The sequence below is a fragment of the Entelurus aequoreus genome, linkage group LG13 (genome assembly GCF_033978785.1).
Source record: "Entelurus aequoreus isolate RoL-2023_Sb linkage group LG13, RoL_Eaeq_v1.1, whole genome shotgun sequence".
Lineage (NCBI taxonomy): Eukaryota > Metazoa > Chordata > Actinopteri > Syngnathiformes > Syngnathidae > Entelurus > Entelurus aequoreus.
Genome location: NC_084743.1, coordinates 51,618,493 through 51,642,667, shown reverse-complemented (window position 1 = coordinate 51,642,667; position 24,175 = coordinate 51,618,493). Strand labels below are relative to the sequence as shown.

General features: G+C 38.7%; 1 protein-coding gene across 1 annotated transcript; it reads right to left on the bottom strand.

The window, feature by feature from the left end:
- Positions 1-1,212: 1,212 nt before the first annotated feature.
- LOC133663895 (integral membrane protein 2C-like) lies at positions 1,213-23,025 on the bottom strand. The gene is made up of 6 exons (XM_062068618.1): positions 22,788-23,025; positions 9,060-9,203; positions 8,765-8,953; positions 4,675-4,785; positions 2,155-2,305; positions 1,213-2,057 (listed from the first exon to the last, which is right to left on the bottom strand). Exons 1-6 carry the CDS (start codon positions 22,878-22,880, stop codon positions 1,966-1,968), a joined length of 780 nt encoding a protein of 259 aa, XP_061924602.1. The 5' UTR covers positions 22,881-23,025; the 3' UTR covers positions 1,213-1,965.
- Between the last annotated feature and the right edge of the window lie 1,150 nt (positions 23,026-24,175).

Here is a 24,175-nt window from a genome sequence, read left to right as displayed (position 1 = left end):
TATGGCAATATCGCGAAATTATCAAGTATGACACATAGAATGGATCTGCTATCCCCGTTTAAATAAAAACATTTCATTTCAGTAGGCCTTTAAAATAACGTGGCGGACCACACAAAATGATATGGCGGACCACATAGAATGATGTGGCGGACCACATATATGATGTGGCAGATCACATAAAACAGCATGGTGGATCACTTAAATGACGTGGCAGACCACATAAAATGGCATGGTGGACCACTTAAATGACGTGGCGGACCGCATAGAATGATGTGTCATGTCATTTAAATGATATGGCAGCCCATTTATATGATGTGGCGGGCCACTTAAAATGATGTGGTGGACCATTAAAAATAAAATTGTGGACCACCTAAAATAACATGGCACACCACATGCACTGGCGTAAAAGGCCACTTAATGATGTGGCATGCCATTTAAATGACATGGCGGGCCACTTATATGATGTGGCGGACCACACAAAATGATGTGGCATGCCATTTAAATGACATGGCGGGCCACTTATATGATGTGGCGGACCACACAAAATGACGTGGCATGCCATTTAAATGACATGGCGGGCCACTTATATGATGTGGCGGACCACACAAAATGATGTGGCATGCCATTTAAATGACATGGCGGGCCACTTATATGATGTGGCGGACCACACAAAATGACGTGGCATGCCATTTAAATGACATGGCGGGCCACTTATATGATGTGGCGGACCACACGAAATGATGTGGCAGACCACATAAAATGATGTGGCGGACTATCACAAATAAAATGGTGGACCACTTAAAATTCCATGGCGGACCACATAAAATGGTGTGGTAGACCAAATAATAAAATGTGGCCCCCGGCCGGGTCTAGAGTTTGACACCTGTGATTTAAATGATCATATTGATGTCAACAAATGTTAGTTCAAGGTACATTAAGAGAAGAGTAGAAAAGTAGAATATAATCTTTTAAACTGCATTTATTAAATATGCAATCAGATCAATGTGCACTTTGCTCAATAAAAACATATTTTACAGTTAATTTAATCGTGCATTTATGCATTTTGTGAACACAAATGGCACTGCTTGGCTAGAATAGCTCATATTACAACATTTTAATAACCATAAGCTACAGTACATAGTGTATACAGAATGGTAGTTTTCTAAAGTAAAAACAATCCTCTTGTTTTTGACATGAATAAAAGCACCTACAACATTTTGACAACTTTATTTCACGGACAAGATTCCATAAACAGACAATAATCGATACAGTTGTTTAACTAACATGAAATAATATCCTCCCGCCTGTTGCATCAGTAATAACATTAGTCCAGAGTCTGAACTAAGGCTTTATTTAACGTTAACCAAATAGCTAAAACACATGCAAGGGAAGAAGAGATATACTAAATATATTAACACACATTGATATTACAAAGTAATCTGTGACACGTGAGCATTACCACTAATTATGGCTCTTGAGCTCCTCAATTGTGAGGCAGTTTAATGCCATGTGATGAGCACTACCTAAAAAATGTTTTTGTTTTTTACAAGACACAGCTAAAGAAGCGAGAAGATGTTTGCCTTGAAAATAACGTCATGCTTGGTGCAGCTAGCTGTGTTACTAAACAGCACACAAGTAAAAAAAGAAAAGAAAACAACAGGTCACCTTGACGACACATGGAGACAGTCATCTCCCCTAACGACAGTAACCGTCATTGAACTCTCCAAAGGTCTTTAAGCACAGCGTTGGACTTTGCTACATCGAAAATCAAGTGAGATTTCCAGCAGCTCGTTATTGCATCACAAGTCGGGATAAATATTTTCGGGTGGGGCAAAAAAAGGGGTGAGGGTGTCACACGAGGTGAGACGGGGCGTGATGTGAGCGATTAAAGTGCGATATGATCAGATCCACAGGCTACGGTACCTGGGGAGGTGACTGGGATGTGCCTTGGGGTGCCTGTCCTGCTCACGCTTCCTCACAGATGACCGTCTCCACCACGAACGTATTCTCAAAGTGACGAATGCGGTGGCAGTCCTTCGCCTCTCGCTTGTTTATGCCTGTGAAGGTGGTGAGGCACACAGAGGGGATGAAGTCAACCTTTAGGTCATAACGTGAAACTGTGCCATGTCAGTCCAGAGACACTCCTGTGCTTACGTCTGTGGGAGACACGGCGGTTGAGGCGGTAGGTGTCCTTCCCATTGCACAGACGGTAGATGAAGGGTCCCAGTTGACGCATGTTGTGGACTTTGCCAGTCACCACCATCTCTTCATGGATGATGTAGGTCTGAGGCAAGTATGTTCCTTTCTGCAATAAACAAAAATATGAAAACTAATTTATAATATAACATATTTTTCTGACTTTAAGCAGCTAATTTTTTCTTATGCTTTGAACTCTGCGGCTTATAAAACGGTGCGGATAATTTACAGCCATAATATTTTGTATTCACCAAATACTTTTCATAAAACACTGACAGACACGGAAAAGGATATGATATTTTTGGTGCTATAGCGCCACCTTTTGGATGAGTTTGCTCACTGCAGGTGTTGTGAATTGAAAATGTACTTCCTGTTTTGCGCCTTGAACAGGAAGTATATCGTTTCGTTCACTATTCGTCTATAGCGTTTCTGCTCAAAATGATTCTTCATTCATCACTCCAATCTTTATAACATAATTAAAGCAACTCATACTTTCTAAACCGTCACATGTGTTATGTTTGTAGCAGTGAAAAAAAAAGATATAGTTATAATACAAATAATAATAATAATAATACAAATAATAAATGAATATTAGAATAATTAACAAAGCTAAAATATGTTTTGGACCAGAAATCACTCCATGTTCTCTACTGTGGTTGTTTTTAAATGTCTTTAGAAATGAAGAAATTATATGGTACTGCACGCTCTGTTAGAATATCTAAGCTATTGTGTAGAAATATGTGGAAATAACTACAAAAGTATGCTTCGTTCACTAACCGTGTTACAAAACAGGTCAGTTAGAATAATACATAATGTTGAATATCGAGACCGTACAAACTCTTTTACTATTGAATTAAAAATTGAAATTCAAACATTTGGTGCAATTGCAAACAGCTGAAATGATGTTCAAAGCAAATTATAACCTTCTACCCAAGACTGTACAATAATTATTCTCAAAAAAATTGTTAAATTGAATTGGTTAAAAATGACAAAAATGACTTGAGTCTCAGGCTGTTTTTTTTTCGAAAAATAATATTATTGTGTTTATGGATGTGTTTGTGGGCATAATTTTACTAACATACAAACAATACAGGCTGTTGACAAAAAGTTTGCTTTCTGTTATATTAGGTTTCTCCTAAGTGCGGGCATTTTTGGCCAACAGTTCATTCTTTTTATTGGCCCTCGACATATTCTAATATACAAAATATTACATTGATTTGATTTGTCACCTACTGTATAAGACAAGGCAAAGGTGGGTTGTGGATGCTTTGTTAAAATAACTTAGCATTTGTTCAGATACATTAGATTAGTTTTAGCTAAAGTTTGCGCCAATCGATTTGCCACTGATCAGTATCGGCCGATTTCCGTTTAAATGTAAATGATTAGCCAATGCTGCTGCCATAACTTAATAATCATCACTTCTATTGTGGCAAATAAACTGCATTTCTTACAGGTTTATCCATATATTGGTTGTGTCTACACCAAGGCTCATGTCATTATATGATCGATACGAGAATGATTAAATAAATTATTGACAAAATTATTTCACAAATTCAGGTAATAAGTTCCTGGATTCAGAAAGATAGCAGTTGTTGCTTTTGTTTAGTTATTGTGTACTATTGACTTTGTTTTGCTCAAACACTTATATGTAATACAAAGAAAAAAGAACTTGTTTAAATATTGTGTTGATAGGATGTTTTTTTTCTTATTATTTTTATTGTAATTCAAATTTACAGTTTATACATGTTATCGGTATCTGCCGATCTAACTCATGGATGATCCCTATTGTAATCTGCAGCACAAAACTCTTCTGTTCTGTATGTGGCCCTAGCTGTAAAAAGTGAGGATATTGACAAAACGAATACATATATATATATATATATATATACATACATATATATATATATATATATATATACATATATATATATATATATACACATATATATATATATATATATATATACATATATATATATATATACACATCTATATATATATATATATATACATATATATATATATATATATATACACATACATACATACACACACATACATACACATATATACACACATATATATATATATACACACACACACACATATATATATATATATATATATATATATATATATATATATATATATATATATATATATATATATATATATATATATATATATATATATATATATATATATATATATATATATATATATATATATGTATATATATATATATATATATATATATATATATATATATACTTTTGTTTTTTTAAATACTATTTGATTTTGTCAGTGGAAATGTGTCAATAGTGAGTAAGATTCGTGCTGAGCCAAGAAGGTACATTGTAGTGGAAAAAGATAAACAAAAGGGTAACTGTGCGCAGTGCAACAAGAGACATGTCCTGGCAGGTCCAGACCTCTAAAATACATACAGTACTGTAGGTTGTGTGGGAAAGAACATGGTACCTTGACATTAATGAGCAACTCCCAAAGATTGCGTGGGGGCATCACGATGGTGGTGTTGAGCTCAATGACATAGCACTTGTCCAGAGCGATGTCATGGTAGGCAGTCAATCCCTGCAAAAGACAGCTGCTTATTGCAGATGAAGATAAAAGAAAAACATCTGAAAACTGTTAATAAAAATGTCCATTCAAATTTTAGTATGCTAGTAGGGGATTTTTTGGCAATTAGAAGCCGATAACACATTTTGCTGGAAGATATATTGTCCCACAAATTACTGTCGATAAACAATATTATTTTGAGACTAAATTAAGCACTAATGTAATTATAAAATACAGTATAATAATACAAATGTGCGTAACCCTTTCAAACACATAAACCTATTTCTCATTATTATTTTTTACCATTGTACTTGGAATGTGAGGAACTTTTAATTATCCCAAATAAGTAAACTGGAACCTTAAAGGCCTACTGAAATGACATTTTTTTATTTAAACAGGGATAGCAGATCCATTTTATGTGTCATACTTGATCATTTCGCGATATTGCCATATTTTTGCTGAAAGGATTTAGTATAGAACGACGACGATAACGTTTGCAACTTTTGGTCGCTGATAAAAAAAAGCCTTGCCTATACCGGAAGTAGCGTGACGTCACAGGAGGAAGGATTCCTCACAATTCCCCGTTGTTTACAATGGAGCGAGAGAGATTCGGACCGAGAAAGCGGCGATCACCCCATTAATTTGAGCGAGGATGAAAGATTCGTGGATGAGGTACGTTAGAGTGAAGGACTAGAGAGGCAGTACAGGGTGTATCTTTTTTCGCTCTGACCGTAACTTAGGTACAAGGTCTCATTGGATTCCACACACTCTCCTTTTTCTATTGTGGATCACAGATTTGTATATTAAACCACCTCGGATACTATATCCTTTGAAAATGAGAGTCGAGAACGCGAAATGGACATTCACAGTGACTTTTATCTCCACGACAATACATCGTTGACGCACTTTAGCTACGGAGCTAACGTGATAGTATCGGGCTCAAATGCCGATAGAAACAAAATTTTAAAAAACCCTGACTGGAAGGATAGACAGAAGATCAAAAATACTATTAAACCATGAACATGTAAATACACGGTTAATAATTTCCAACTTGGCGAAGCTTAACAATTGAAGCTAACTAACTTAGCTACGGAGCTAACGTGATAGCCTCAGGCTCAAATGCAGATAGAAACAAAATTAAAAAAAACCCTGACTGGAAGGATAGACAGAAGATCAACAATACTATTAAACCATGAACATGTAAATACACGGTTAATAATTTCCAGCTTGGCGAAGTTTAACAATTGAAGCTAACTACGGAGCGGCGGCGGGCGTTGTAGCTTTCGACGACACCCCGGCCGCCATCAGAGTTGGCAAGAAACATATATTTCCCCAAAGTTACGTACGTGACAAGCACATAGCGACACGCACGTACGGGCAAGCGATCAAATGTTTGGAAGCCAAAGCTGTACTCACGGTAGTGCGTCTTGTATCCAGCTCAAACACAACACAACACAACCTCCTGATTGTGTTCCTGTAGTCCGCTGCTAATACACCGATCGCACCTACAACTTTCTTATTTGCAGTCTCCATTGTCCATTAAACAAATTGCAAAATATTCACCAACACAGATGTCCAGAATACTGTGGAATTGTTCGATGAAAACAGAGCAGTCTGTATGGTGATACATTGGGTACGAATACTTCCGTTGCCGTCGTGACGTCACGCGCATACGTCATCATACATAGACGTTTCCAACCGGAAGTTTAGCGGGAAATTTAAAATTGCACTTTATAAGTTAACCTGGCCGTATTGGCATGTGTTGCAATGTTAAGATTTCGTCATTTATATATAAACTATCAGACTGCGTGGTCGGTAGTAGTGGGTTTCAGTAGGCCTTTTTATCTCTGTCGGTAAAATGTGCACTTCAAAAAATATTGACTATCTTAAGGTGTAGTTTTTTTCCCAGTTTGAAAAACCAAGTCGATGGTTTAGTTGCCTTTTTTTTGCCATCACTTTCCAACAAATTTGGCGTACTGACTTGTTTGTTTGTGTTGGTGGGCTCATCTTGCTCATTTGGTTTGAAGCCGAAATGTTTTTTCTAACTTTCAAGAATGGATTTAAAAAAGCGCTTACTCTCTGCGCTTACTGTCAGCAACCAAGAGGAGGTTTTGTAACCAGTAACTTATTTTGAAAGGTTTGATTATTTTTATACAAAATAATATTTTGCAAGAATCGGTTTGAATGAAGAATTGTGTTGAATTGAGGATTGATCCTAAATAGACCCCAAGAATCGGAATCAAAGTGAACCGTGAGTTTTCCAAAGATTCCCACCTCTAATGTGTGGCTGACAAGAGGGTTCACTTTGTTCATTTAATTTTGCAATTACATAAACACACTCAGTGCTGAGTATGCACAGAGTAAACCCTCTTGTATCCTGTTTAAAAGCGACAGATGAGGAAAACTAGCGTATCAATGCCAGGCAAATATATCAAGTTCATTTTCATTTATTGTTGTACGTATTGTTTAATTATGTCTATAGTTGTAATAATTACAGTATTTTTCAGACTACAAAAGGCGCACTTACGATCCTTTCATTTTCTCAAAAATCGGCAATGTGCAGTCCCGGGACTGCCGAAGGCGACCAGAGAGTCTAGAACCCGTCGGACACCTGTCCGTCCTGCCCCCATGGCTAGTTTTAAGAAAAATAGTGCTAAAATAGACCCGACACGTGCAACACTTCGCCGCTATTCATGTCTCGTTATCTGGGTAGCTGGTCGTTCTAACGCCCCTAAGTTGTTGCGGGACTTATAACCCCATGCACCTTATAAATGTATTACTCTGGTTGTGGTACATGGTGTAACGATAAGTGTGACCAGTAGATGGCAGTCACAAATAAAACATGCAGACTGCAGGTTGACACCTGTTCAATAAATGAGGCTAGCAAGTGCCGGTAAGAAAGCAAGCCCAAAACTTTGATATTTCATTGAGAATATAGAACATTACACACGGCGCTCAAAAATGTGTCAAAATGTTTCAGTCCAACTTTGATACGTTACGAAGCCGCATCGCTTGATGGATTGTCGAAACATTACAGCTACCGTGGTCATACGTACTGTACTTCAACATATTTTAATGTGTGTGTATAAGGACCCCAAAATGGCACCTATTAGGAGACATTATGCAAAACCAACTTTTCTTAACTATTGGTTCCTGCTGTTGTGTATTTGGGATCTGCTTAAGTCCCAAAAATGTGCGTGCATCTGCCATTGTAGTCCATGTTGTAGTCAAAAGGCTCCTTTTTTCCCCTCTATCCTCTTGTTGTGGGGCATTGATTTTCTGCTGTTGCTGTTTCTAACATACAGTAGCATACAGTTCTAACTGATATCTGTCAGTAGACTTGCTATGGAAGATCTAAAAACTACCGGTACAACAAAGATGATGGGGAGAAGACGGAGCCACGTAAATAAGACCACCCACAAAATGGTGCATCCTAAAGAGACGGTCAAACATAATCTATGCAACATTTTTACCAAATAACCACTATTACATGTTATGTGGACCACAAGGAAGTGTTGTAAATGTAGAAAAAAAATATCCTATGACGATCCCTTTAATATGGTGCGTCTTTTGTATTAAAATAGACACGAATAGACCCGTTCATCGACAGTGCGCCTTATGGTCTGAAAAATACGGTAAGTCATAATTGATCTCGTAACCCTGAGTTGTGTGGTATTTATCATTCCAGCACTAAACAAAGAGGAAAAGCAAACATGCTAAGTTTAACTCAAACAGTGGACAGCAGACCATAATTGTGTAACAATTCAGACAATGGAACCTGCTTACAGTATGTCAGTGCCCTTCAGACTAGTTGAGGCCCGAGACTTACGACAGGTTGTCAACATAAACGCAGCAGCGCGAAGCAAAGAAGAAGGCGCACAAATCTCTCTAGCATCACAATAAAAAAAGAATGTAATGAATCGTGCAAAGTCACCTGTGTTATGTGTTAATATGAATGTTTTCATATAAGTACAAATCAAATGTTTCTGCTCACTCTGTGGAAATCGTGGATAATATCAGCAGGATCGCTGCCTCCAAAGTGAGGCACAGGCACACTGATCTTTTCATAGTTGTCTGCCAAGTAGATGCCGACGTTCTCTGCCAGTTCTTGACGCCCACGCAGCGGTGCGTACACGGAGTCCTCATAAACCACCTTGCAATGGAACAAGTTCTCCTCGGGGGCCTGTAGACAAGCACAATTTGTCTTAAAATGTTCTCAAAACTTCAATATTCTGAATAAAAACTTTTTTTTTTTCTAAAGCCATTTTTGTGGCAAAGACAAAACTTACATGAGGTATGAAGTAGAAGCGGTACATATAGATGGAGGCAAGGACCAGACCAGCCATGAAGACAACCAGGCCGAACGTCAGGCAGCAGAGCCCGTTAAGAGGTGACTTATTGGGCCGCAATGGAAGGACGAGCTCCTCTTCCTCCTGGGGAACACGCAACACACATTTGAAGTGATTATAATATTTGTGTAGTCCATACATTCATTTATTTGTAGTGAATTCCTACAAATAGATTTGGACCTCCACAAATAGATGTTGGGCTACCCCTGATCAGAAACACAGTATTATGGGACTGTCTACGAATGTAGTCATGACATATATGTACAGTAGGTGGCAGTATGCATCCTATTCTGCCTTTTAACGCACCCGGTATGCCAGAGAATAAGAACATTTAGCCGGAGTAACCAGTGTTGCCTACTTAGGGATTTTGTTGTTATATTTAGCGTGTATTCAGTTTAAGGGTGTCCCGATTCAGTTACCGATATTTAAATTTGAGTATTGGTCATACGTATATTGATCTGATACAATATCAGTATGAATCACACACACTTTTTTTTATTTTGTACTGTGAAACGTTAGATAAGGCTTGATCGAGTTAAATTACTCAAGCAGAGAACAATGGTAAGTCTGAAAGAAATCCTGGTTGTGGAACACAGGCCAAGCTTTACACCATCGCTAGGGTACTGAAAGGGGCAAAGGAGTTTGCTCAACCAGTCTACATGTGTTTTGTGGATTTGGAGAAGGCTTCGATCGTGTCCCACGCAGTATCCTGTGGTGGTCCCTCCAGGAGTACGGTGTACAGGGTCCGTTGTTACAGGCCATTCGGTCCCTGAACAATCGGAGCAGGAGTCGCATTGCCTGTAGTAAGTCAGACATGCTCATGGACATTGGACTCGGTCACAGCTACCCTTTGTCACCGATCCTGTTCATTATCTTTATTGACAGAATTCCTAGGCGCAGTCATGGTGTAGAGGGTTTCCAGTTTGGTGGCCAAAAGATTGTATCTCTGCTTTTTGCATATGATGTGGTCCTGTTGGCTTCATCAGGCTGGGACCTTGAACGTTAACTAGGGCAGTTTTCAGGCAAATGTGAAGCTACTGGGATGAGAATTAGCACTTCCAAATCTGAGACCATGGTTCTCAGTCGGAAAAGGGTGGACTGCACCCCCTGGGTTGGGAGTGGAGTTCTGCCTCAAGTGGAGGAGTTCAAGTATCACCTGTTTATGAGTAAGGAAAGAATGGAACATGGGACTGACAAACAGATCGGTGCAGCGTCGGCAGTGATGCAGTCACTCTACCGGTCTGTTGTGGTGAAGAGGGAGCTGAGCCAGAAGGTGAAGCTCTCTATTTACCGGTCAGTCTTCGTTCCTACCCTCATCTATGGTCACAAGTTTTGGGTAATGACCGAAAGGACAAGGTCGTGAATACAAGCCACAGACATGAGTTTCCTTTGCAGGATGTCTAGGTTCACAGAGGATAACTTAAGATGTTAGGACTCAAATGGCACATATGTATATTTAATTAACAAATGGAACAAACCAACAGAGGTAAAAAGACACAGCTTTTACAGCGACTTGTTAGTGGAAGTTCCCACAAACCATTGTGAGGACCGTTTTCAGTAAGAGGAAATATTAACTGAGCGCTTATGAAAGACTTGACAGAGATAGGGAAAGCCTGTCATAGACGCCTCCAGTCTCGCAGCCCATCTGCCAGTACCGCATGCACACACTACATAGTAGCTACACTCTCCTACACACATAACACCACAATGGATTACTTCCAGCAGACATGACTCAGTGCTGCACCAGAAACTAGGGGTGGGCGGATCCAAATAAATAAGTGTAGTATCAGTATCGGATATTGATGAGATCAATATCTTAATCATATACTGTACATTCATTTATTTCCATCTCAAAAATACTTGAGTCCAGCACAAATAGACTTGGCTCTTCTGTACCAGTTCTCCCTGGCTTATAAACACACTAGAACACATCTGGTCTGACAGAGAAAAAGAAGACCTAGAAGGAGGGATCGGTGTTGCCAACTTAATGGCTTTTACTAACTTTTTGGAAACTTGTCAATTATGTTAATTTATTGATAACATCATCTGCTCCCACTGCCACAAATAGATTGCAGTCCTGTGTGAAACATCATGTAATACAAATGCCCCTGTAACTACTTGGTATTGGATGGATACCCAAATTTGTATTATCGCCCAAAACTATGGTAAAGTATCCAAACAACTTACCACATTTTAACTGATGTGTAGATAGAACCATGTTACAATAGAAATTAGCTCGATATTAACAGTAAATTAACAAGAAGATTTGTAAAAGTTTTGATATAATAATACAACTGTAAATGACACAATATGTTACCGCATACATCAATCAGCAGCTAAATTAAGAGCCATATTAACCAGTTTTGAAATTCCATTAACGTTTGTACACAAAATAAATAGGGGTGTAACGATTTAACAATAGATTGATTTATATTCCCAAGATTCATATACTGTATATCGGTCTGTGCTGTGCTCGTTGGCCTTTCAGAAGATATATATTGGTCTAGTATCGTTAAAAAAATATTATTTATGTATTTTTCGTACTATAAGCCACTACTTTTCAACAGACACTAAAAGGGTGTGTTATTATTTGTGCTTTGGCACCATCTTTTGGATGTGTTCACTCACGGCAGGTGTTGCGGGTTGAAAATCTATTTCCTGTTTTAATGCCTTGAACCGGAAGTAAAACCGTCCATAGCGTATCTGCTCTAAAGGATTCTTCATTCATCACTCCAAGCAAAGTTTGTAAGTTTTACAGTATAACTAAAACAATTCATACTTACAAAACAGTCCCATGTGTGATGCCTGTAGGAAAGTTTTCATGCATACTTGTGCGCGCTATCGTAATATAATCAAGCTAGCGTTGTTAGCATTAGCCAATATGCGAACACGTTTACAAGTGTCTGTGTTAGAATTATTACCTTATAATGGAATTCTTTTTGTATTGTTACAGTTTTGTAAATTCACCAAAAACGTCACCGTGGAGATATCGAGTCTGTTTAGCTGATTGGAGAGCTAGCTTCTGCAGCTAGTGAGTCAATGACGATGACTTCCGTTTTGTTTGATATGCACGTTTGGAAACAATAAAGGTATGTAAACAAACATTTACAAAACTGTTGTAACGGTATATATTTGCGGCTTATTGTCCAGTACGGCTAATACATGTAAAAATATTTTCTTAAATACTGGTGCGCTCAATAGCCCGGAAAGTACGGTAATCGATTTTATCGATACTAGTGATTGGCTTTAAGAATGGCAGACTTTATATAAAGTAGTTTTTAGCACATTTAAATAAATAAAGACGTTAAATGTTACGCGAGTCTGTTGCCTGTCTGTGACGTCATTGCCATGTGCTCAAATTAAAACGAATCGTTACACTCGTTACACATAATATAGAAGGCTGCAATATATATCATGATATAGATTTTAAGCCATATTGCCCATCCCTACACTGGCCCTGTATTTACTTGGTATTAAATTGATAGCAAGATTTTCCGCATCGCTCAACCTTAAGTTTGCTATTCTGAGAGGTTGAATTATTTTTTAAAAACTAATGAGATAAATAACATGTTTTTGATTGTAAATTAAAAGCTGGACTGTTGTCCAAAGAATTGCCAATGTGCATGCAAGTTTTAAGACATAATGGGAACATTTGGATACACAAGGCAGGCGAGGACAAGGACACAACTGTGCATGTGTGAACACACACTCTTTGTGTTTTGTCGTCCCACAGAGACATGGAGGCTTTTCACACCAGCTGACAGCGCGACAAGCCACAAAAAAAATTGGTCTTGGCTTCCTTACCCAAAAAACACATCTCACACTCATTCTAATGTAAGGAATGCCAATATCCACATCATGAATCCATCATCATTATCATCATCTTGTACAGAATACAGAGTAAGTGTGCAGGGATGCTGCCACAGCATGACCTGAGGCGTCCCTGCACATTTAAATCTGCATGCAAATGCATCTGCCATTTTGAATCCAAGTGTCATTGGAAGCTAGGACACATACAGTGCATTCAGTGGATCACTAGGCAGATCTATGCACAATACAATATAATTAGGGCTGTCAAATGTATTGCATCAACGCATGTGATTAATCACAAAAAATATAGCATTAATCATGTATAGCTGCAGATAAATGGCATACATTCAAGAAAAATATTTTAAAAATGTTCATGTATGATATTCTAATAATAAAATTGCATTGTGTCAAAGTATTGGGATCTTTTTTAAGTTAATTTGAATTGTGCAAGCAAATAATTAACTGCAATTGATTGCGATTTATCATGATTTAAAAGTGTTATTAACCCAATTAACAAAAACCCTGATAAAATTATACTAAATAATACTTTTACAAAAACATAATCATTACAGCATTTATTCTTACAGGTTCCTAGACATGTGACAGGATGTCATGTCACAGTTGTGACCAAACTGATAAGGGGACCATCAGTAGCTAAAAAGAAAAACAAGGGCTAAAAAGTTTCCCATTTGTGCAGATACAGTATACAAATGTTCAAAAAGCCTCCATAGTACACATGGCATGTCCATATATAATGCATGGGGCCTCTCTTGGTGAAGTGAGATGTATTGGGAAAAAAACATAAAAAACTATAAAGTGCAATAAAATAAAACAACAAAAATGCATTTGTGTCCAAAAATTGGGGTCTTTTTTATTTTAATTTCAAATTACACAATTAATCACAAGTAATAAACATTCAAAAGTGTGATTAATCCAGTGCTTCCCAATCACTTTTTTCATTCATTTATTTATCCATAAACAACACTATGAGTTGCCACCAGCACCTACATGCCACCTGGCTGAAGACTTGCCTACCCCACTATATACTGTAAATACTGGTGTAATTATTATAAAACTTTAAAGGATATCTGTATTTCGTGTTTGAGCAGTGCTGCCACCTAGCTGGAGGCTTGTGAATCGTTCAAGAAAGAAAAAAAGATGCTAATATTCAAAGTACCTTGCCTCTCAGGCCCCCTTGTCAGGCCCCCAGCGAGGCCCACCCTACTATTTGAGAATCACTGGAAATATCCGATTTTGATAAAGTATCATTTGATATCACTAAATAATGTAAACTATACCATGTCTATAGCAGTGTAAGTGCCAATCTGTATAAAATGTATTATTTATATTTTGGTGATAGTGATTTATAAGCTAATATTGAAAAACAAGATTTAAGTTAGTAGTTAAATAGTTAGGGTGAAAATGTAACTTTTTCATTTTGAAGGTTGTGAGACTTATGTGAGTAGAACAAGAAGTGAAACGCTTTCCGCCTTCTGAATTTTTGTCAACATTTCCCACAATGCATTGATGGCAGCCATACTGGTAGGCTTTGTTCGCGGAGATTCTTTGTTAACGATAGCGCTACACGCAATATTTCCGAACTATTCTGTGGAAAATAACATTGCACCGGCTGTGATACGATGGAGAAAAATTGTGAATCATTAGATACTTTCTTTCATTGTTATAAGGAGAAAAAAGCCGCAATTGGATGTGAAGATCCTTACCAGATCGACAAGTTTGAGTGGAGTAGAGATGACGACATCTTCCACGTTGTCTCATACACAGACTTGGTAAACTACTTAATTTTTCAACCCAGCTCATTTTCACCTTGAAGTACTTTCAAAATGATACAAGTCTAGTAAGCTATTACCAGTTTATTTGTGGATGGGTTCATGACATTTGTGTTTATCTATTAAAAACCAGTGGACATTGTGTCGTCAAGGCGAGTCATGCACTCTCAGAAATGATACGACCCAAGTTTGACACCCTGAATAATCACGGGTAACCAATCTAAGGTCATCTCAGCACACTGTGACTATCAGGCATTATTCAGAGAATGCTGTTCTCATGTTGCTTCAGTTTTGTTTTATATGGCGGCTACAGCCCGCATGTGAGAAGTGAGTACTATTTTCTATCAATACAACTACTATCAACGTTCTTCGACCAAACACAACAAGTTAATGCAAAGTTGGGCTGTCATTTACTTTAGATTCATTTTTACTTACAGAATTTTCTCAATTACCTGACATCAAATGATCCGAACAAACACAAAGTTGTCATAGCCCATCACATCTCAGTTGATTACAGCAATCCATGCTCGCCTGCGCCGTTCACTCTTCTTTTCGGTCGCTTCAGTCTGTCCAGAAACATGCTTTGGAATTCAATAAAAGCTAGTAATATCTCTCAAACCTCGATTGGGACAGTTGACAATCACACACATCATCGGCATTATGAGTATCACTTGTTGAATGATCCGCAGCAATGAGTGTGTTTACAAACGAAGCCTGCCAATATGGCCACCGGCAATGCATTGTGGGAAATGTAGAGAAATCAGAAGCCCTCTGTCTAAGTATGTGTGCCTCTGCAGTAGTCACTCAGAGAGTTTCACACTTGAATGCGCCATCCTGAGTAGCAACGCGAGAGGCGGAAATCTTTGGCCACCTCATGATTCGATTACGATTCAGGAGCTACGAATTCGATTAAAATTCTATTATTGATGCATCTTTAATTCATGCATGTTGATGCAGTTTTACATTTCTTTTTGTTTCACCATATAATCGTTTATTACTTACAACTTTTAAAAACAGTGCATTTGTAATAAGAAATTGCCATCGCATCTATGGAAATGTGTGCTAAACTGGAACATAATTGCGCTATAACAAAGGAGCTGGTCGGATCGCTCGTTGGTGTGGCTCGCTGAAGTCAGACAAATTTTGGAACTGTCTGCATTACTTTGTTTACAATTAATAAATCGATCATCGATTATTGAAATTTAAAAAACGATTTTATAATCGTCCATGTCCGAATTGCGATGCATTTAAAAATCGGTTACATTTTGAGTTCAGAGTTCAACTGCGTTTGCTTTGTTTTCGTCACCACTATACACCAATACTCATGACGTAGAACACATATCCTAGTTTAGCCAGAACATCGACATTTTCGGAATGGACAGGTACTTGCACCACAAAGCTCCTACAAAATTTGGCAAAGCTCCCATGCAAAAAATCTATAGTGAGTGAAAACTTGATTGGAATTATTTTTAAACTGTAAGTTATAAGTGTGTGTGTGTGTGTGTGAGTCTGCCAAATATCTTTTTAAATCATAGAGTCGCACACTGATTTTTTGGACTCGCCGACTTCCACTTCCTGGTCGCTGTGATGTGACTCGCGTTACAAGTCCAGTCTGACCAATTTTTGTTTCATCTGACATCACATGGACAAAGATAAGACCTTCTGGAGGAAAGTGCTGTGGTCAGATGTAACAAAAATTGAGCTGTTTGGCCACAATACCCAGCAATATGTTTGGAGGAGAAAAGATGAAGCCTTTAATCCCAGAAACACCCTACCGTCAAGCATGGTGGTGGTAGTATTATGCTCTGCGCCTGTTTTGTGCCAATGGAACTGGTGCTTTAAATGGGACAATGAAAAAGGAGGATTACCTCCAAATTCTTCAGGACAACCTAAAATCATCAGCCCGGAGGTTGGGTCTTGGGCGCAGTTGGGTGTTCCAACAGGACAATGACCCCAAACAGACGTCAAAAGTGGTAAAGGAATGGCTAAATCAGGCTAGAATTAAGGTTTTAGAATGGCCTTTCCAAATTCCTGACTTCAACGTATGGACAATGCTGAAGAAACAAGTTCATGTCAGAAAACCAACAAATTTAGCTGAACTGCACCAATTTTGTCAAGAGGAGTGGTCAAAAATTCAACCAGAAGCTTGCCAGAAGCTTGTGGATGGCTACCAAAAGCGCCTTATTGCAGGGAAACTTGCCAAGGGACAAGTAACCAAATATTAACATTGCTGTATGTATACTTTTGACCCAGCAGATTTGGTCCCATTTTCAGTAGACCCTTAATAAATTCATAAAAGAACCAAACTTCATGAATGTTTTTTGTGACCAACAAGTATGTGCTCCAATCACTCTATCACAAAAAAACAAGAGTTGTCGAAAGTATTGGAAACTCAAGACAGCCATGACATTATGTTCTTTACAAGTGTATGTACACTTTTGATCGCGACTGTAGATTAATAACTCATTTTCCACCACTTGTCCTTAATAATTTTGACAAAATAATAGAATGGAAAATGACACAATATGTTACTGCATACGCCAGCAGCTAAATTAGGAGCCTTTGTTTGCTTACTTACTAATAACAGACAAGTTGTCTTGTATGTTCACTATTTTATTTAAGGACAAACTTGCAATAAGAACCATATGTTTAATGTATCGTAAGATTTTTTGTTAAAACAAAGCCAATAATGCAATTCTTTTGTGGTCCCCTTTATTTAGAAAAGTGCCGAAAAGTATCGAAATAATTTTAGTACCGTTACCAAAATATTGGTATCGGGACAACACTACTTCCTACACTAATTTCATGAATCTTATTCATTAAAAATACACCCTAACTGTGAAGCCTTTTTTTTGTTTGTTTCTTTGTTTAGCAAGCTTTCGAACAAAACCAACCTTTATTAAAATGGGGTGAAAATTAAGAAAGTTATGACATTTTTAACAAAAAGGTCACACATAAAATCTTGAGCCACATTGACTTTGAATTGAAGAGGTTGACCATAAATTAGTGTATTTTTACCACGTTACCAAATTCATAACGTTCTTAATATCTATCACAGGAAAATGACAAGAATATCTATCACAGGAAAATGACAAGCCCTGTCTGATGATGCTGGTTTCATTTAAATTAAGTCGTTTTTAAAATTTTACACAGCTACCTCAGTGTTGGCGTTAACGCACTTTTTGTGTCTTTTTACGCATTGAAATCAGAAAGGTCCCAAAATTCCAGAAGTCTGCGCGTCCCTGTACGCAGATGTATTTTTTTATTTGTTTTTTACCGATTAAGGCTTCCCGCCTGTGTTTTGTTTTGTTTATTTTTACCCGGTCAAATTATTAACTATTAATTATTGGTCGACTTCAAAGTAATGCACTATCCGGTACAATTTCTTAAATTTTGATTAGCCGAAAGTTTTATCGATCACAAATACTGCATTTCCGGTATTAGGACTCCCGCGTGTAATTGTTTTCGTCATGGCGAGCAACAAACCCAAGAAGCGAAGCTTCAATGAAAAGTGGCTTCAGGAGCAACTTTTTATCAAGTGGCTCACTTATGAAGATGGAAAGATGTTTTGCACGCCATGTAAACGGGCAAAGAAAAAGAACACCTTTACGACCAGGTGCACTGATTTTCAAAGATCCAGCCTCACCAGGCGACAAGAAACACCCTCCAATTTAGGTCCCTACAGTTCTGGTCGAAATGACGAGGCCGTCGATTTGTTACAACTCTTTATTTATGTTTTCCACAAAGCCAAGCGGACATCCACCATGCTATTAACACTCCTGAACATGATAGCACTCCCTCTCCTAACTAGCCCACTCACTTAACCCACATACCGCCATTCTTAAAGGGGAACACACAGCTTAATGCCATCACAGAGCCAGAGATGAAATGCTAGAGGCATTGAGTGCCACTGTATTAAATGACATTGAAAGTAACTCGCAAAATTCTAAGTTTGTTGGCATTATTTGCCATGAAAGTGTAGATGTGGCGGTTTTTAAACGACTTATGATCTACATACAGGTGAGAATAATCAATTAAATTTGTGATACATGCCCTGGCACACCATTATCATTTCATGACTCGAAGCAAAAAACTTTTTACACTTTTATACTGAAATAAATACACCTGCAACTTATTAAATAAAAATATAGAAGAAAAAAAAACGGCAGCGGTAAAGTTTATATCCATGAAGGAAAGAAGAAAGTGAATGAATGTTTATAACTGAATACATTTACATATGCATAAAAATGTGTGTTCTTTTGTATTCTTTTTTTAACGAATTAAGTAACGTTTATGACAACCTTTTTCCCAAACACAATATAGAATGTGAGATAAAATAGGATAATGCATACCTTATTTTTCTGATTATAAGTCACAGTTTTTTTACATAGTTTGGCCGGGGGTGCGATTTATCCTCTGGAGCGATTTATGTGTGAAATTATTAACACATTACCGTAAAATATCAAATAATTTTATTTATCTCTTTCACGTAAGAGACTAGGCGTATATCAGCAATCGTCACACACACACGTCAACCAATAAAAATGTGGCGGGGGCGGGTCATGGCAGAAGTGCATTGTGAAAAAAAAGATGCTACCTGCTACTACTTCTGTACCTATGAAAATGTATCATTTCAACATTGGCGGTAACTTATAAAAACTGAGAAGGGCTGAACAAAAATGTCACCGAAAAGGAAATCATATACTGTACTGCAGATTACAAGCTGGAAGTAGTGAAATATGCAGCAGAAAACGGCAATCGAGCAGCAGAAAGAAAGTTTGGAGTAAGCGAGAAACTTGTAAGTGACTGGCGAAAAGCGGAGGCTACTCTTACTGAAATGAAGAAAACTAAAAAAGCTAATCGCGGGATAAAAGCTAGGTGGCCACAGCTTGAGGAACAAATTCACAAAAGGGTCCTTGAAAATTGCCTTTTAAATGTCTATTCTTGGTGTTGGATTTTATCAAATAAATTTCCCCAAAAAATGCAACTTATACTCTAGTGCAGACCTGGGCAAATTAAGGCCCGGGGGCCACATGCAGCCCGTTTGCTTTTCAGTCTGGCCCGCTGGACATTTTTTTAGATCTTTAAGATGGAAACTGTAGCTGCCATTATGATGTTCAGTGATGTTTTAGATGACCGTAAGTCTTGTATTATACAAAGTATTTCAATGGTTGGAATCTGCGCTTTTGCATGATATACTAGTTACTATGCTAATCTACAGATGAGGCACCAAGCAGTGTGGGTAGGGAGAGTTTCCACAGTGTGTTTCCAGGGCGGCCAGCCTGAAATGCGGGTGTCAGGGACAGACGCGGAAGGGGATTTTTACAACACATTTCTAAAGCTCAGTGATATATCAGATATATCAGATTGTAGGTGGGGTTTTTTTTTACCCTTTGCGTTCATATTTCGCTCCCCGCCTCTTACCATGCCGTTGTGTCCTTGGGCAGGACACTTCACCCTTGCCCCCGGTGCCACTCACACCGGTGAATGAATGTTGAATGAATGACAGGTGGTGGTCGGAGGGGCCGTAGGCGCAAATTGGCAGCCACGCTTCCGTCAGTCTACCCCAGGGCAGCTGTGGCTACGAAAGTAGTTTACCACCACCAGGTGTGAATGAATGATGGGTTTTTAACATGTAAAGCGACTTTGGGTACTTAGAAAAGCGCTATATAAATCCCAGGTATTATTATTATTATATTTCGCTGTGTTTGTTGAGAGGGGGTGTGACGTTCTTATGTTGTCAATATTCAGTGTTTTATCGTTCATAGTTAATATTGTAAATCCCACATTCTTTATTTTCATGTACACTCTGGTTGTCTCATTCAGTAAAAAATTTTTTAAATTCCTTTCCATTTTTTCAGGCCGTCTGTCATGACGTTTTTAGCATTTAATCAGACATTATTGTGAGGTTTTGTACTAGTGTTCCTAAAAATAGATATACCGGCCCTAGACCCATTTTTTTCTCTAAATTTGGCCCCCTGAGTCAAAATAATTGCCCAGGCCTGCTCTAGTGAGGCTTATGTATGTTTTTTCCCCTTCTTTATTATGCATTTTTGGCCGGTGCGATTTATACTCCGGAGCGATTTATAATCCGAAAAATACGGTACACTTTAGAAGTGTGGGAAAAAAATAGATTCGAATTCGAATCGCGATTCTCACGTTGTGCGATTCAGAATCGATTCTCATTTTTAAAAAATCGATTTTTTTATTTTAATTATAATTTTTAAATTTTAATTCTATTTTTTTAAATTAATCAATCGAACAAAACAATACACAGCAATACCATAACAATGCAATCCAATTCCAAAACCAAACCCGACCCAGCAACACTTAGAACTGCAATAAACAGAGCAATTGAGAGGAGACACAAACACGACACAGAACAAACCAAAAGTAGTGAAACAAAAATTAATATTATCAACAACAGTATCAATATTAGTTACAATTTCAACATAGCAGTGATTAAAAATCCCTCATTGACATTATCATTAGACATTTATAAAAATAAAAATAAATGAACAATCATCATCGGCGGTCACTCGAAACGAGTATGACTGTCCTCCTATATGGAGGACGCCTGTGCGTGGAATCTTTTAATGTGGGGAGACTGGTGCACGGTCAGCCACCACACAGTCCTTGGCATTGAGCGGGCCAGGGTCCAGTGGCATGGAAACCAAGACGACTGGGGACCCGTCTTTGCTGCAGCCTTCATCCGCCTTCCCAGCCGTTGTGGTGCATTCCGCTGCCGCCATCTTCCGCCTGGTCCACCGTTGAGGCGGTTTTCACTATTCGCCCATAGCTGGGGTTATTTACCCATAGCTGGGACAGGGGTTGACTGGGCACCAGGGCATGTCCACACACCGGTGGGCCTGCATGCCCCGTCTCTGGGGCCCCCTGCTGCTCCGAGATCCCGTACAACTTAGCCTGGAACCGCGAGGTTCCAGTTACCGTGTGTGGCCACGAGGAGGCATGTACGAGTCTTGACAATGGAGAGGCTATGTACCGGCTGAGGAGGCTTATGCACTCGGCTCCTCTTTTCGCCCTCTGAGACAGAGGGCTAGCCGGCGGCACTAGCTGAAAGCAATGAGTATCAGGCAGAAGCAGCATGCAGCATAGCAAGCAAAAGCGGCATGCAGCATGCACTAACTACAGGTACTACTACTCCAAGGCTACTGCACTAGACGCATCACATCGCCCTGTGCGATCTGCACACACACACAAATGAACAATAGTGTCACAGTGGCTTAAACTTACATTGCATCTCATAAGCTTGACAACACACTGTGTCCAATATTTTCACAAAGATAAAATAAGTCATATTTTTGGTTCATTTAATAGTTAAAACAAATTCACATTTTTGCAATCAGTTGATAAAACATTGTTCTTTACAATTATAAAAGCTTTTTACAAAAATCTACTACTCTGCTTGCATGTCAGCAGACTGGGGTAGATCCTGCTGAAATCCTATGTATTGAATGAATAGAGAATCCTTTTGAATCGGGAAAAAATCATTTTTGAATCGAGAATCGTGTCCCCAAGAATCAATATTGAATAGAATTGTGGGACACCCAAAGATTCACAGCCCTAGTACATTTATAATTGGTTTTGAAAACGGTTACAAAAAAGTGGGACCCCAAAAATTTACTGTGGGACCCATTTTTATGACTTGATGGGGTCCTTGGGACCCCATTTTGAGAATTCCTAGCACCAACACTGTACCTACTGTGTCATAAGTGACAAAGCAAATATGTGTCATATCTAATGATATCGTTTATGGATAATAAGTCACGTATGTTTTTTAGAATATGTAAATAACTGCGGGACAAAAATGGCACCGGAGTCAGACTTTGGACACCACTGGTGTGTTTGACGTTTCTCCTTTCGAAAAATTGAATGGAGGCGTTTAGTATGAGGAAGCCATGACAGCTCGGGCAGGTTTTTGTTGTCAACGTAATGGCGACACGGTGTAACAATGACACACAACACAAGGACACCTTGGCGTAATCAAACAGCAAGTAAACCATTAAGAAGCACGAATAAAACACAGAACACGGGAACGTGAACTCACCATCGAATGAGGAATGAGGATTTCGCTCTTATCGCCATCGTTCTCTTTGTCTTCTTTGTGTCCCGCCACAGACTGGAAAGTGATTTTCACCATGGCTCAAGTGTGTGGAGAGTCAAGTGTGTGAAATATGTGAAGTAGGCAAGCGGAGTCGTCGCCTATCAGACAGGCCGCCTACCTTTCACCGCTTGTCTGCTTTCTGTTGTCTTCGGGGCTCGCTGATCGATCCGAGTGTCGACGTTATTGGATCGATATAGCGGGATGAGATCGATATTTTTCAGTCCACGTATGTTTGGTATCGGATTGACAGCGAAATTTGCAGTATCGCCCACCTTGTTTGTATCTGCACCGGAAGTGGGGCACTTATTCCTTGTTGAATCTTAAAGGGAATTTACATTTTCTGTTCTGTGCTGTAATAATTTTATTTTTAACACATAATTTCCATAATAATTTAAAAGTGTTTGATAATTCGAGGCTCTTGGCAAACATTCTGCGCTCCGCCTGATGTTGTGCATTGTCTTGACGTGCCTGTTTACAGCCAAGTGAGAGCGCTGTTCTGCCAGTGGCAGCTTTTAGAAGAGAACGCAACCCCTTTATTATCCAACAACGGAATTAAGTGCCATCTAAGTTAGAAAAGTCAATAGAAAAAAAGCTGTAAAAAAATGTATATCGATGTAATAATAATTGCAATAAAATTGTGAGTGTTTCAACTTTTTAAGTGAAAAAACAAAACAAAAAAAACAGTAGTCAACTATCTTTGAATATAACAGTGGCGGGCCGTGCGTTTCCCACCTAGGCCTTCAGTGATGTCCGACTTCAATGATTACCTCTCAAAATACCATCATTTATATCCCCACATGACCATTGCTGGAGAAATACTACACAAAAACACTTTTATGCACTACTGTGTATTGAAACACATCAACAGTGTACAATACGGGCTATTTTCTGGCGCATTTAAAAATCAATAAACCCGCATCAGTAATTAAAAGATATCTTATCAATCAATCAATGTTTATTTATATAGCCCTAAATCACAAGTGTCTCAAAGGGCTGCACAAGCCACGACGACATCCTCGGTTCAGAGCCCACAAAAGGGCAAGGAAAAACTCACAACCCAGTGGGATGTCAATGTGAATGACTGTGAGAAACGTTAGAGAGGACCGCAGATGTGGGTGACCCCCCCCTCTAGGGGAGACCGGATGCAATGGACGTTGAGTGGGTCTAGCATAATATTGTGAAAGACCAGTCCATAGTGGATCTAACATAATAGTGAGTCCAGTCCATAGTGGGACCAGCAGGAGACCATCCCGAGCAGAGACGGGTCAGCAGCGCAGAGATGTCCCCAACCGATGCACAGGCGAGTGGTCCACCCCGGGTCCCGACTCTGG

Excerpts from the sequence above, each read along its gene's own strand:
- LOC133663895 (XM_062068618.1), bottom strand. The coding sequence starts at position 22,880 with ATGGTGAAAATCACTTTCCAGTCTGTGGCGGGACACAAAGAAGACAAA. Across the intron at positions 9,204-22,787 it reads TCCTCATTCCTCATTCGATG|GAGGAAGAGGAGCTCGTCCT; the intron begins GTGAGTTCACGT and ends CGTGTTCCCCAG. Across the intron at positions 4,786-8,764 it reads TTATCCACGATTTCCACAGA|GGATTGACTGCCTACCATGA; the intron begins GTGAGCAGAAAC and ends TGTCTTTTGCAG.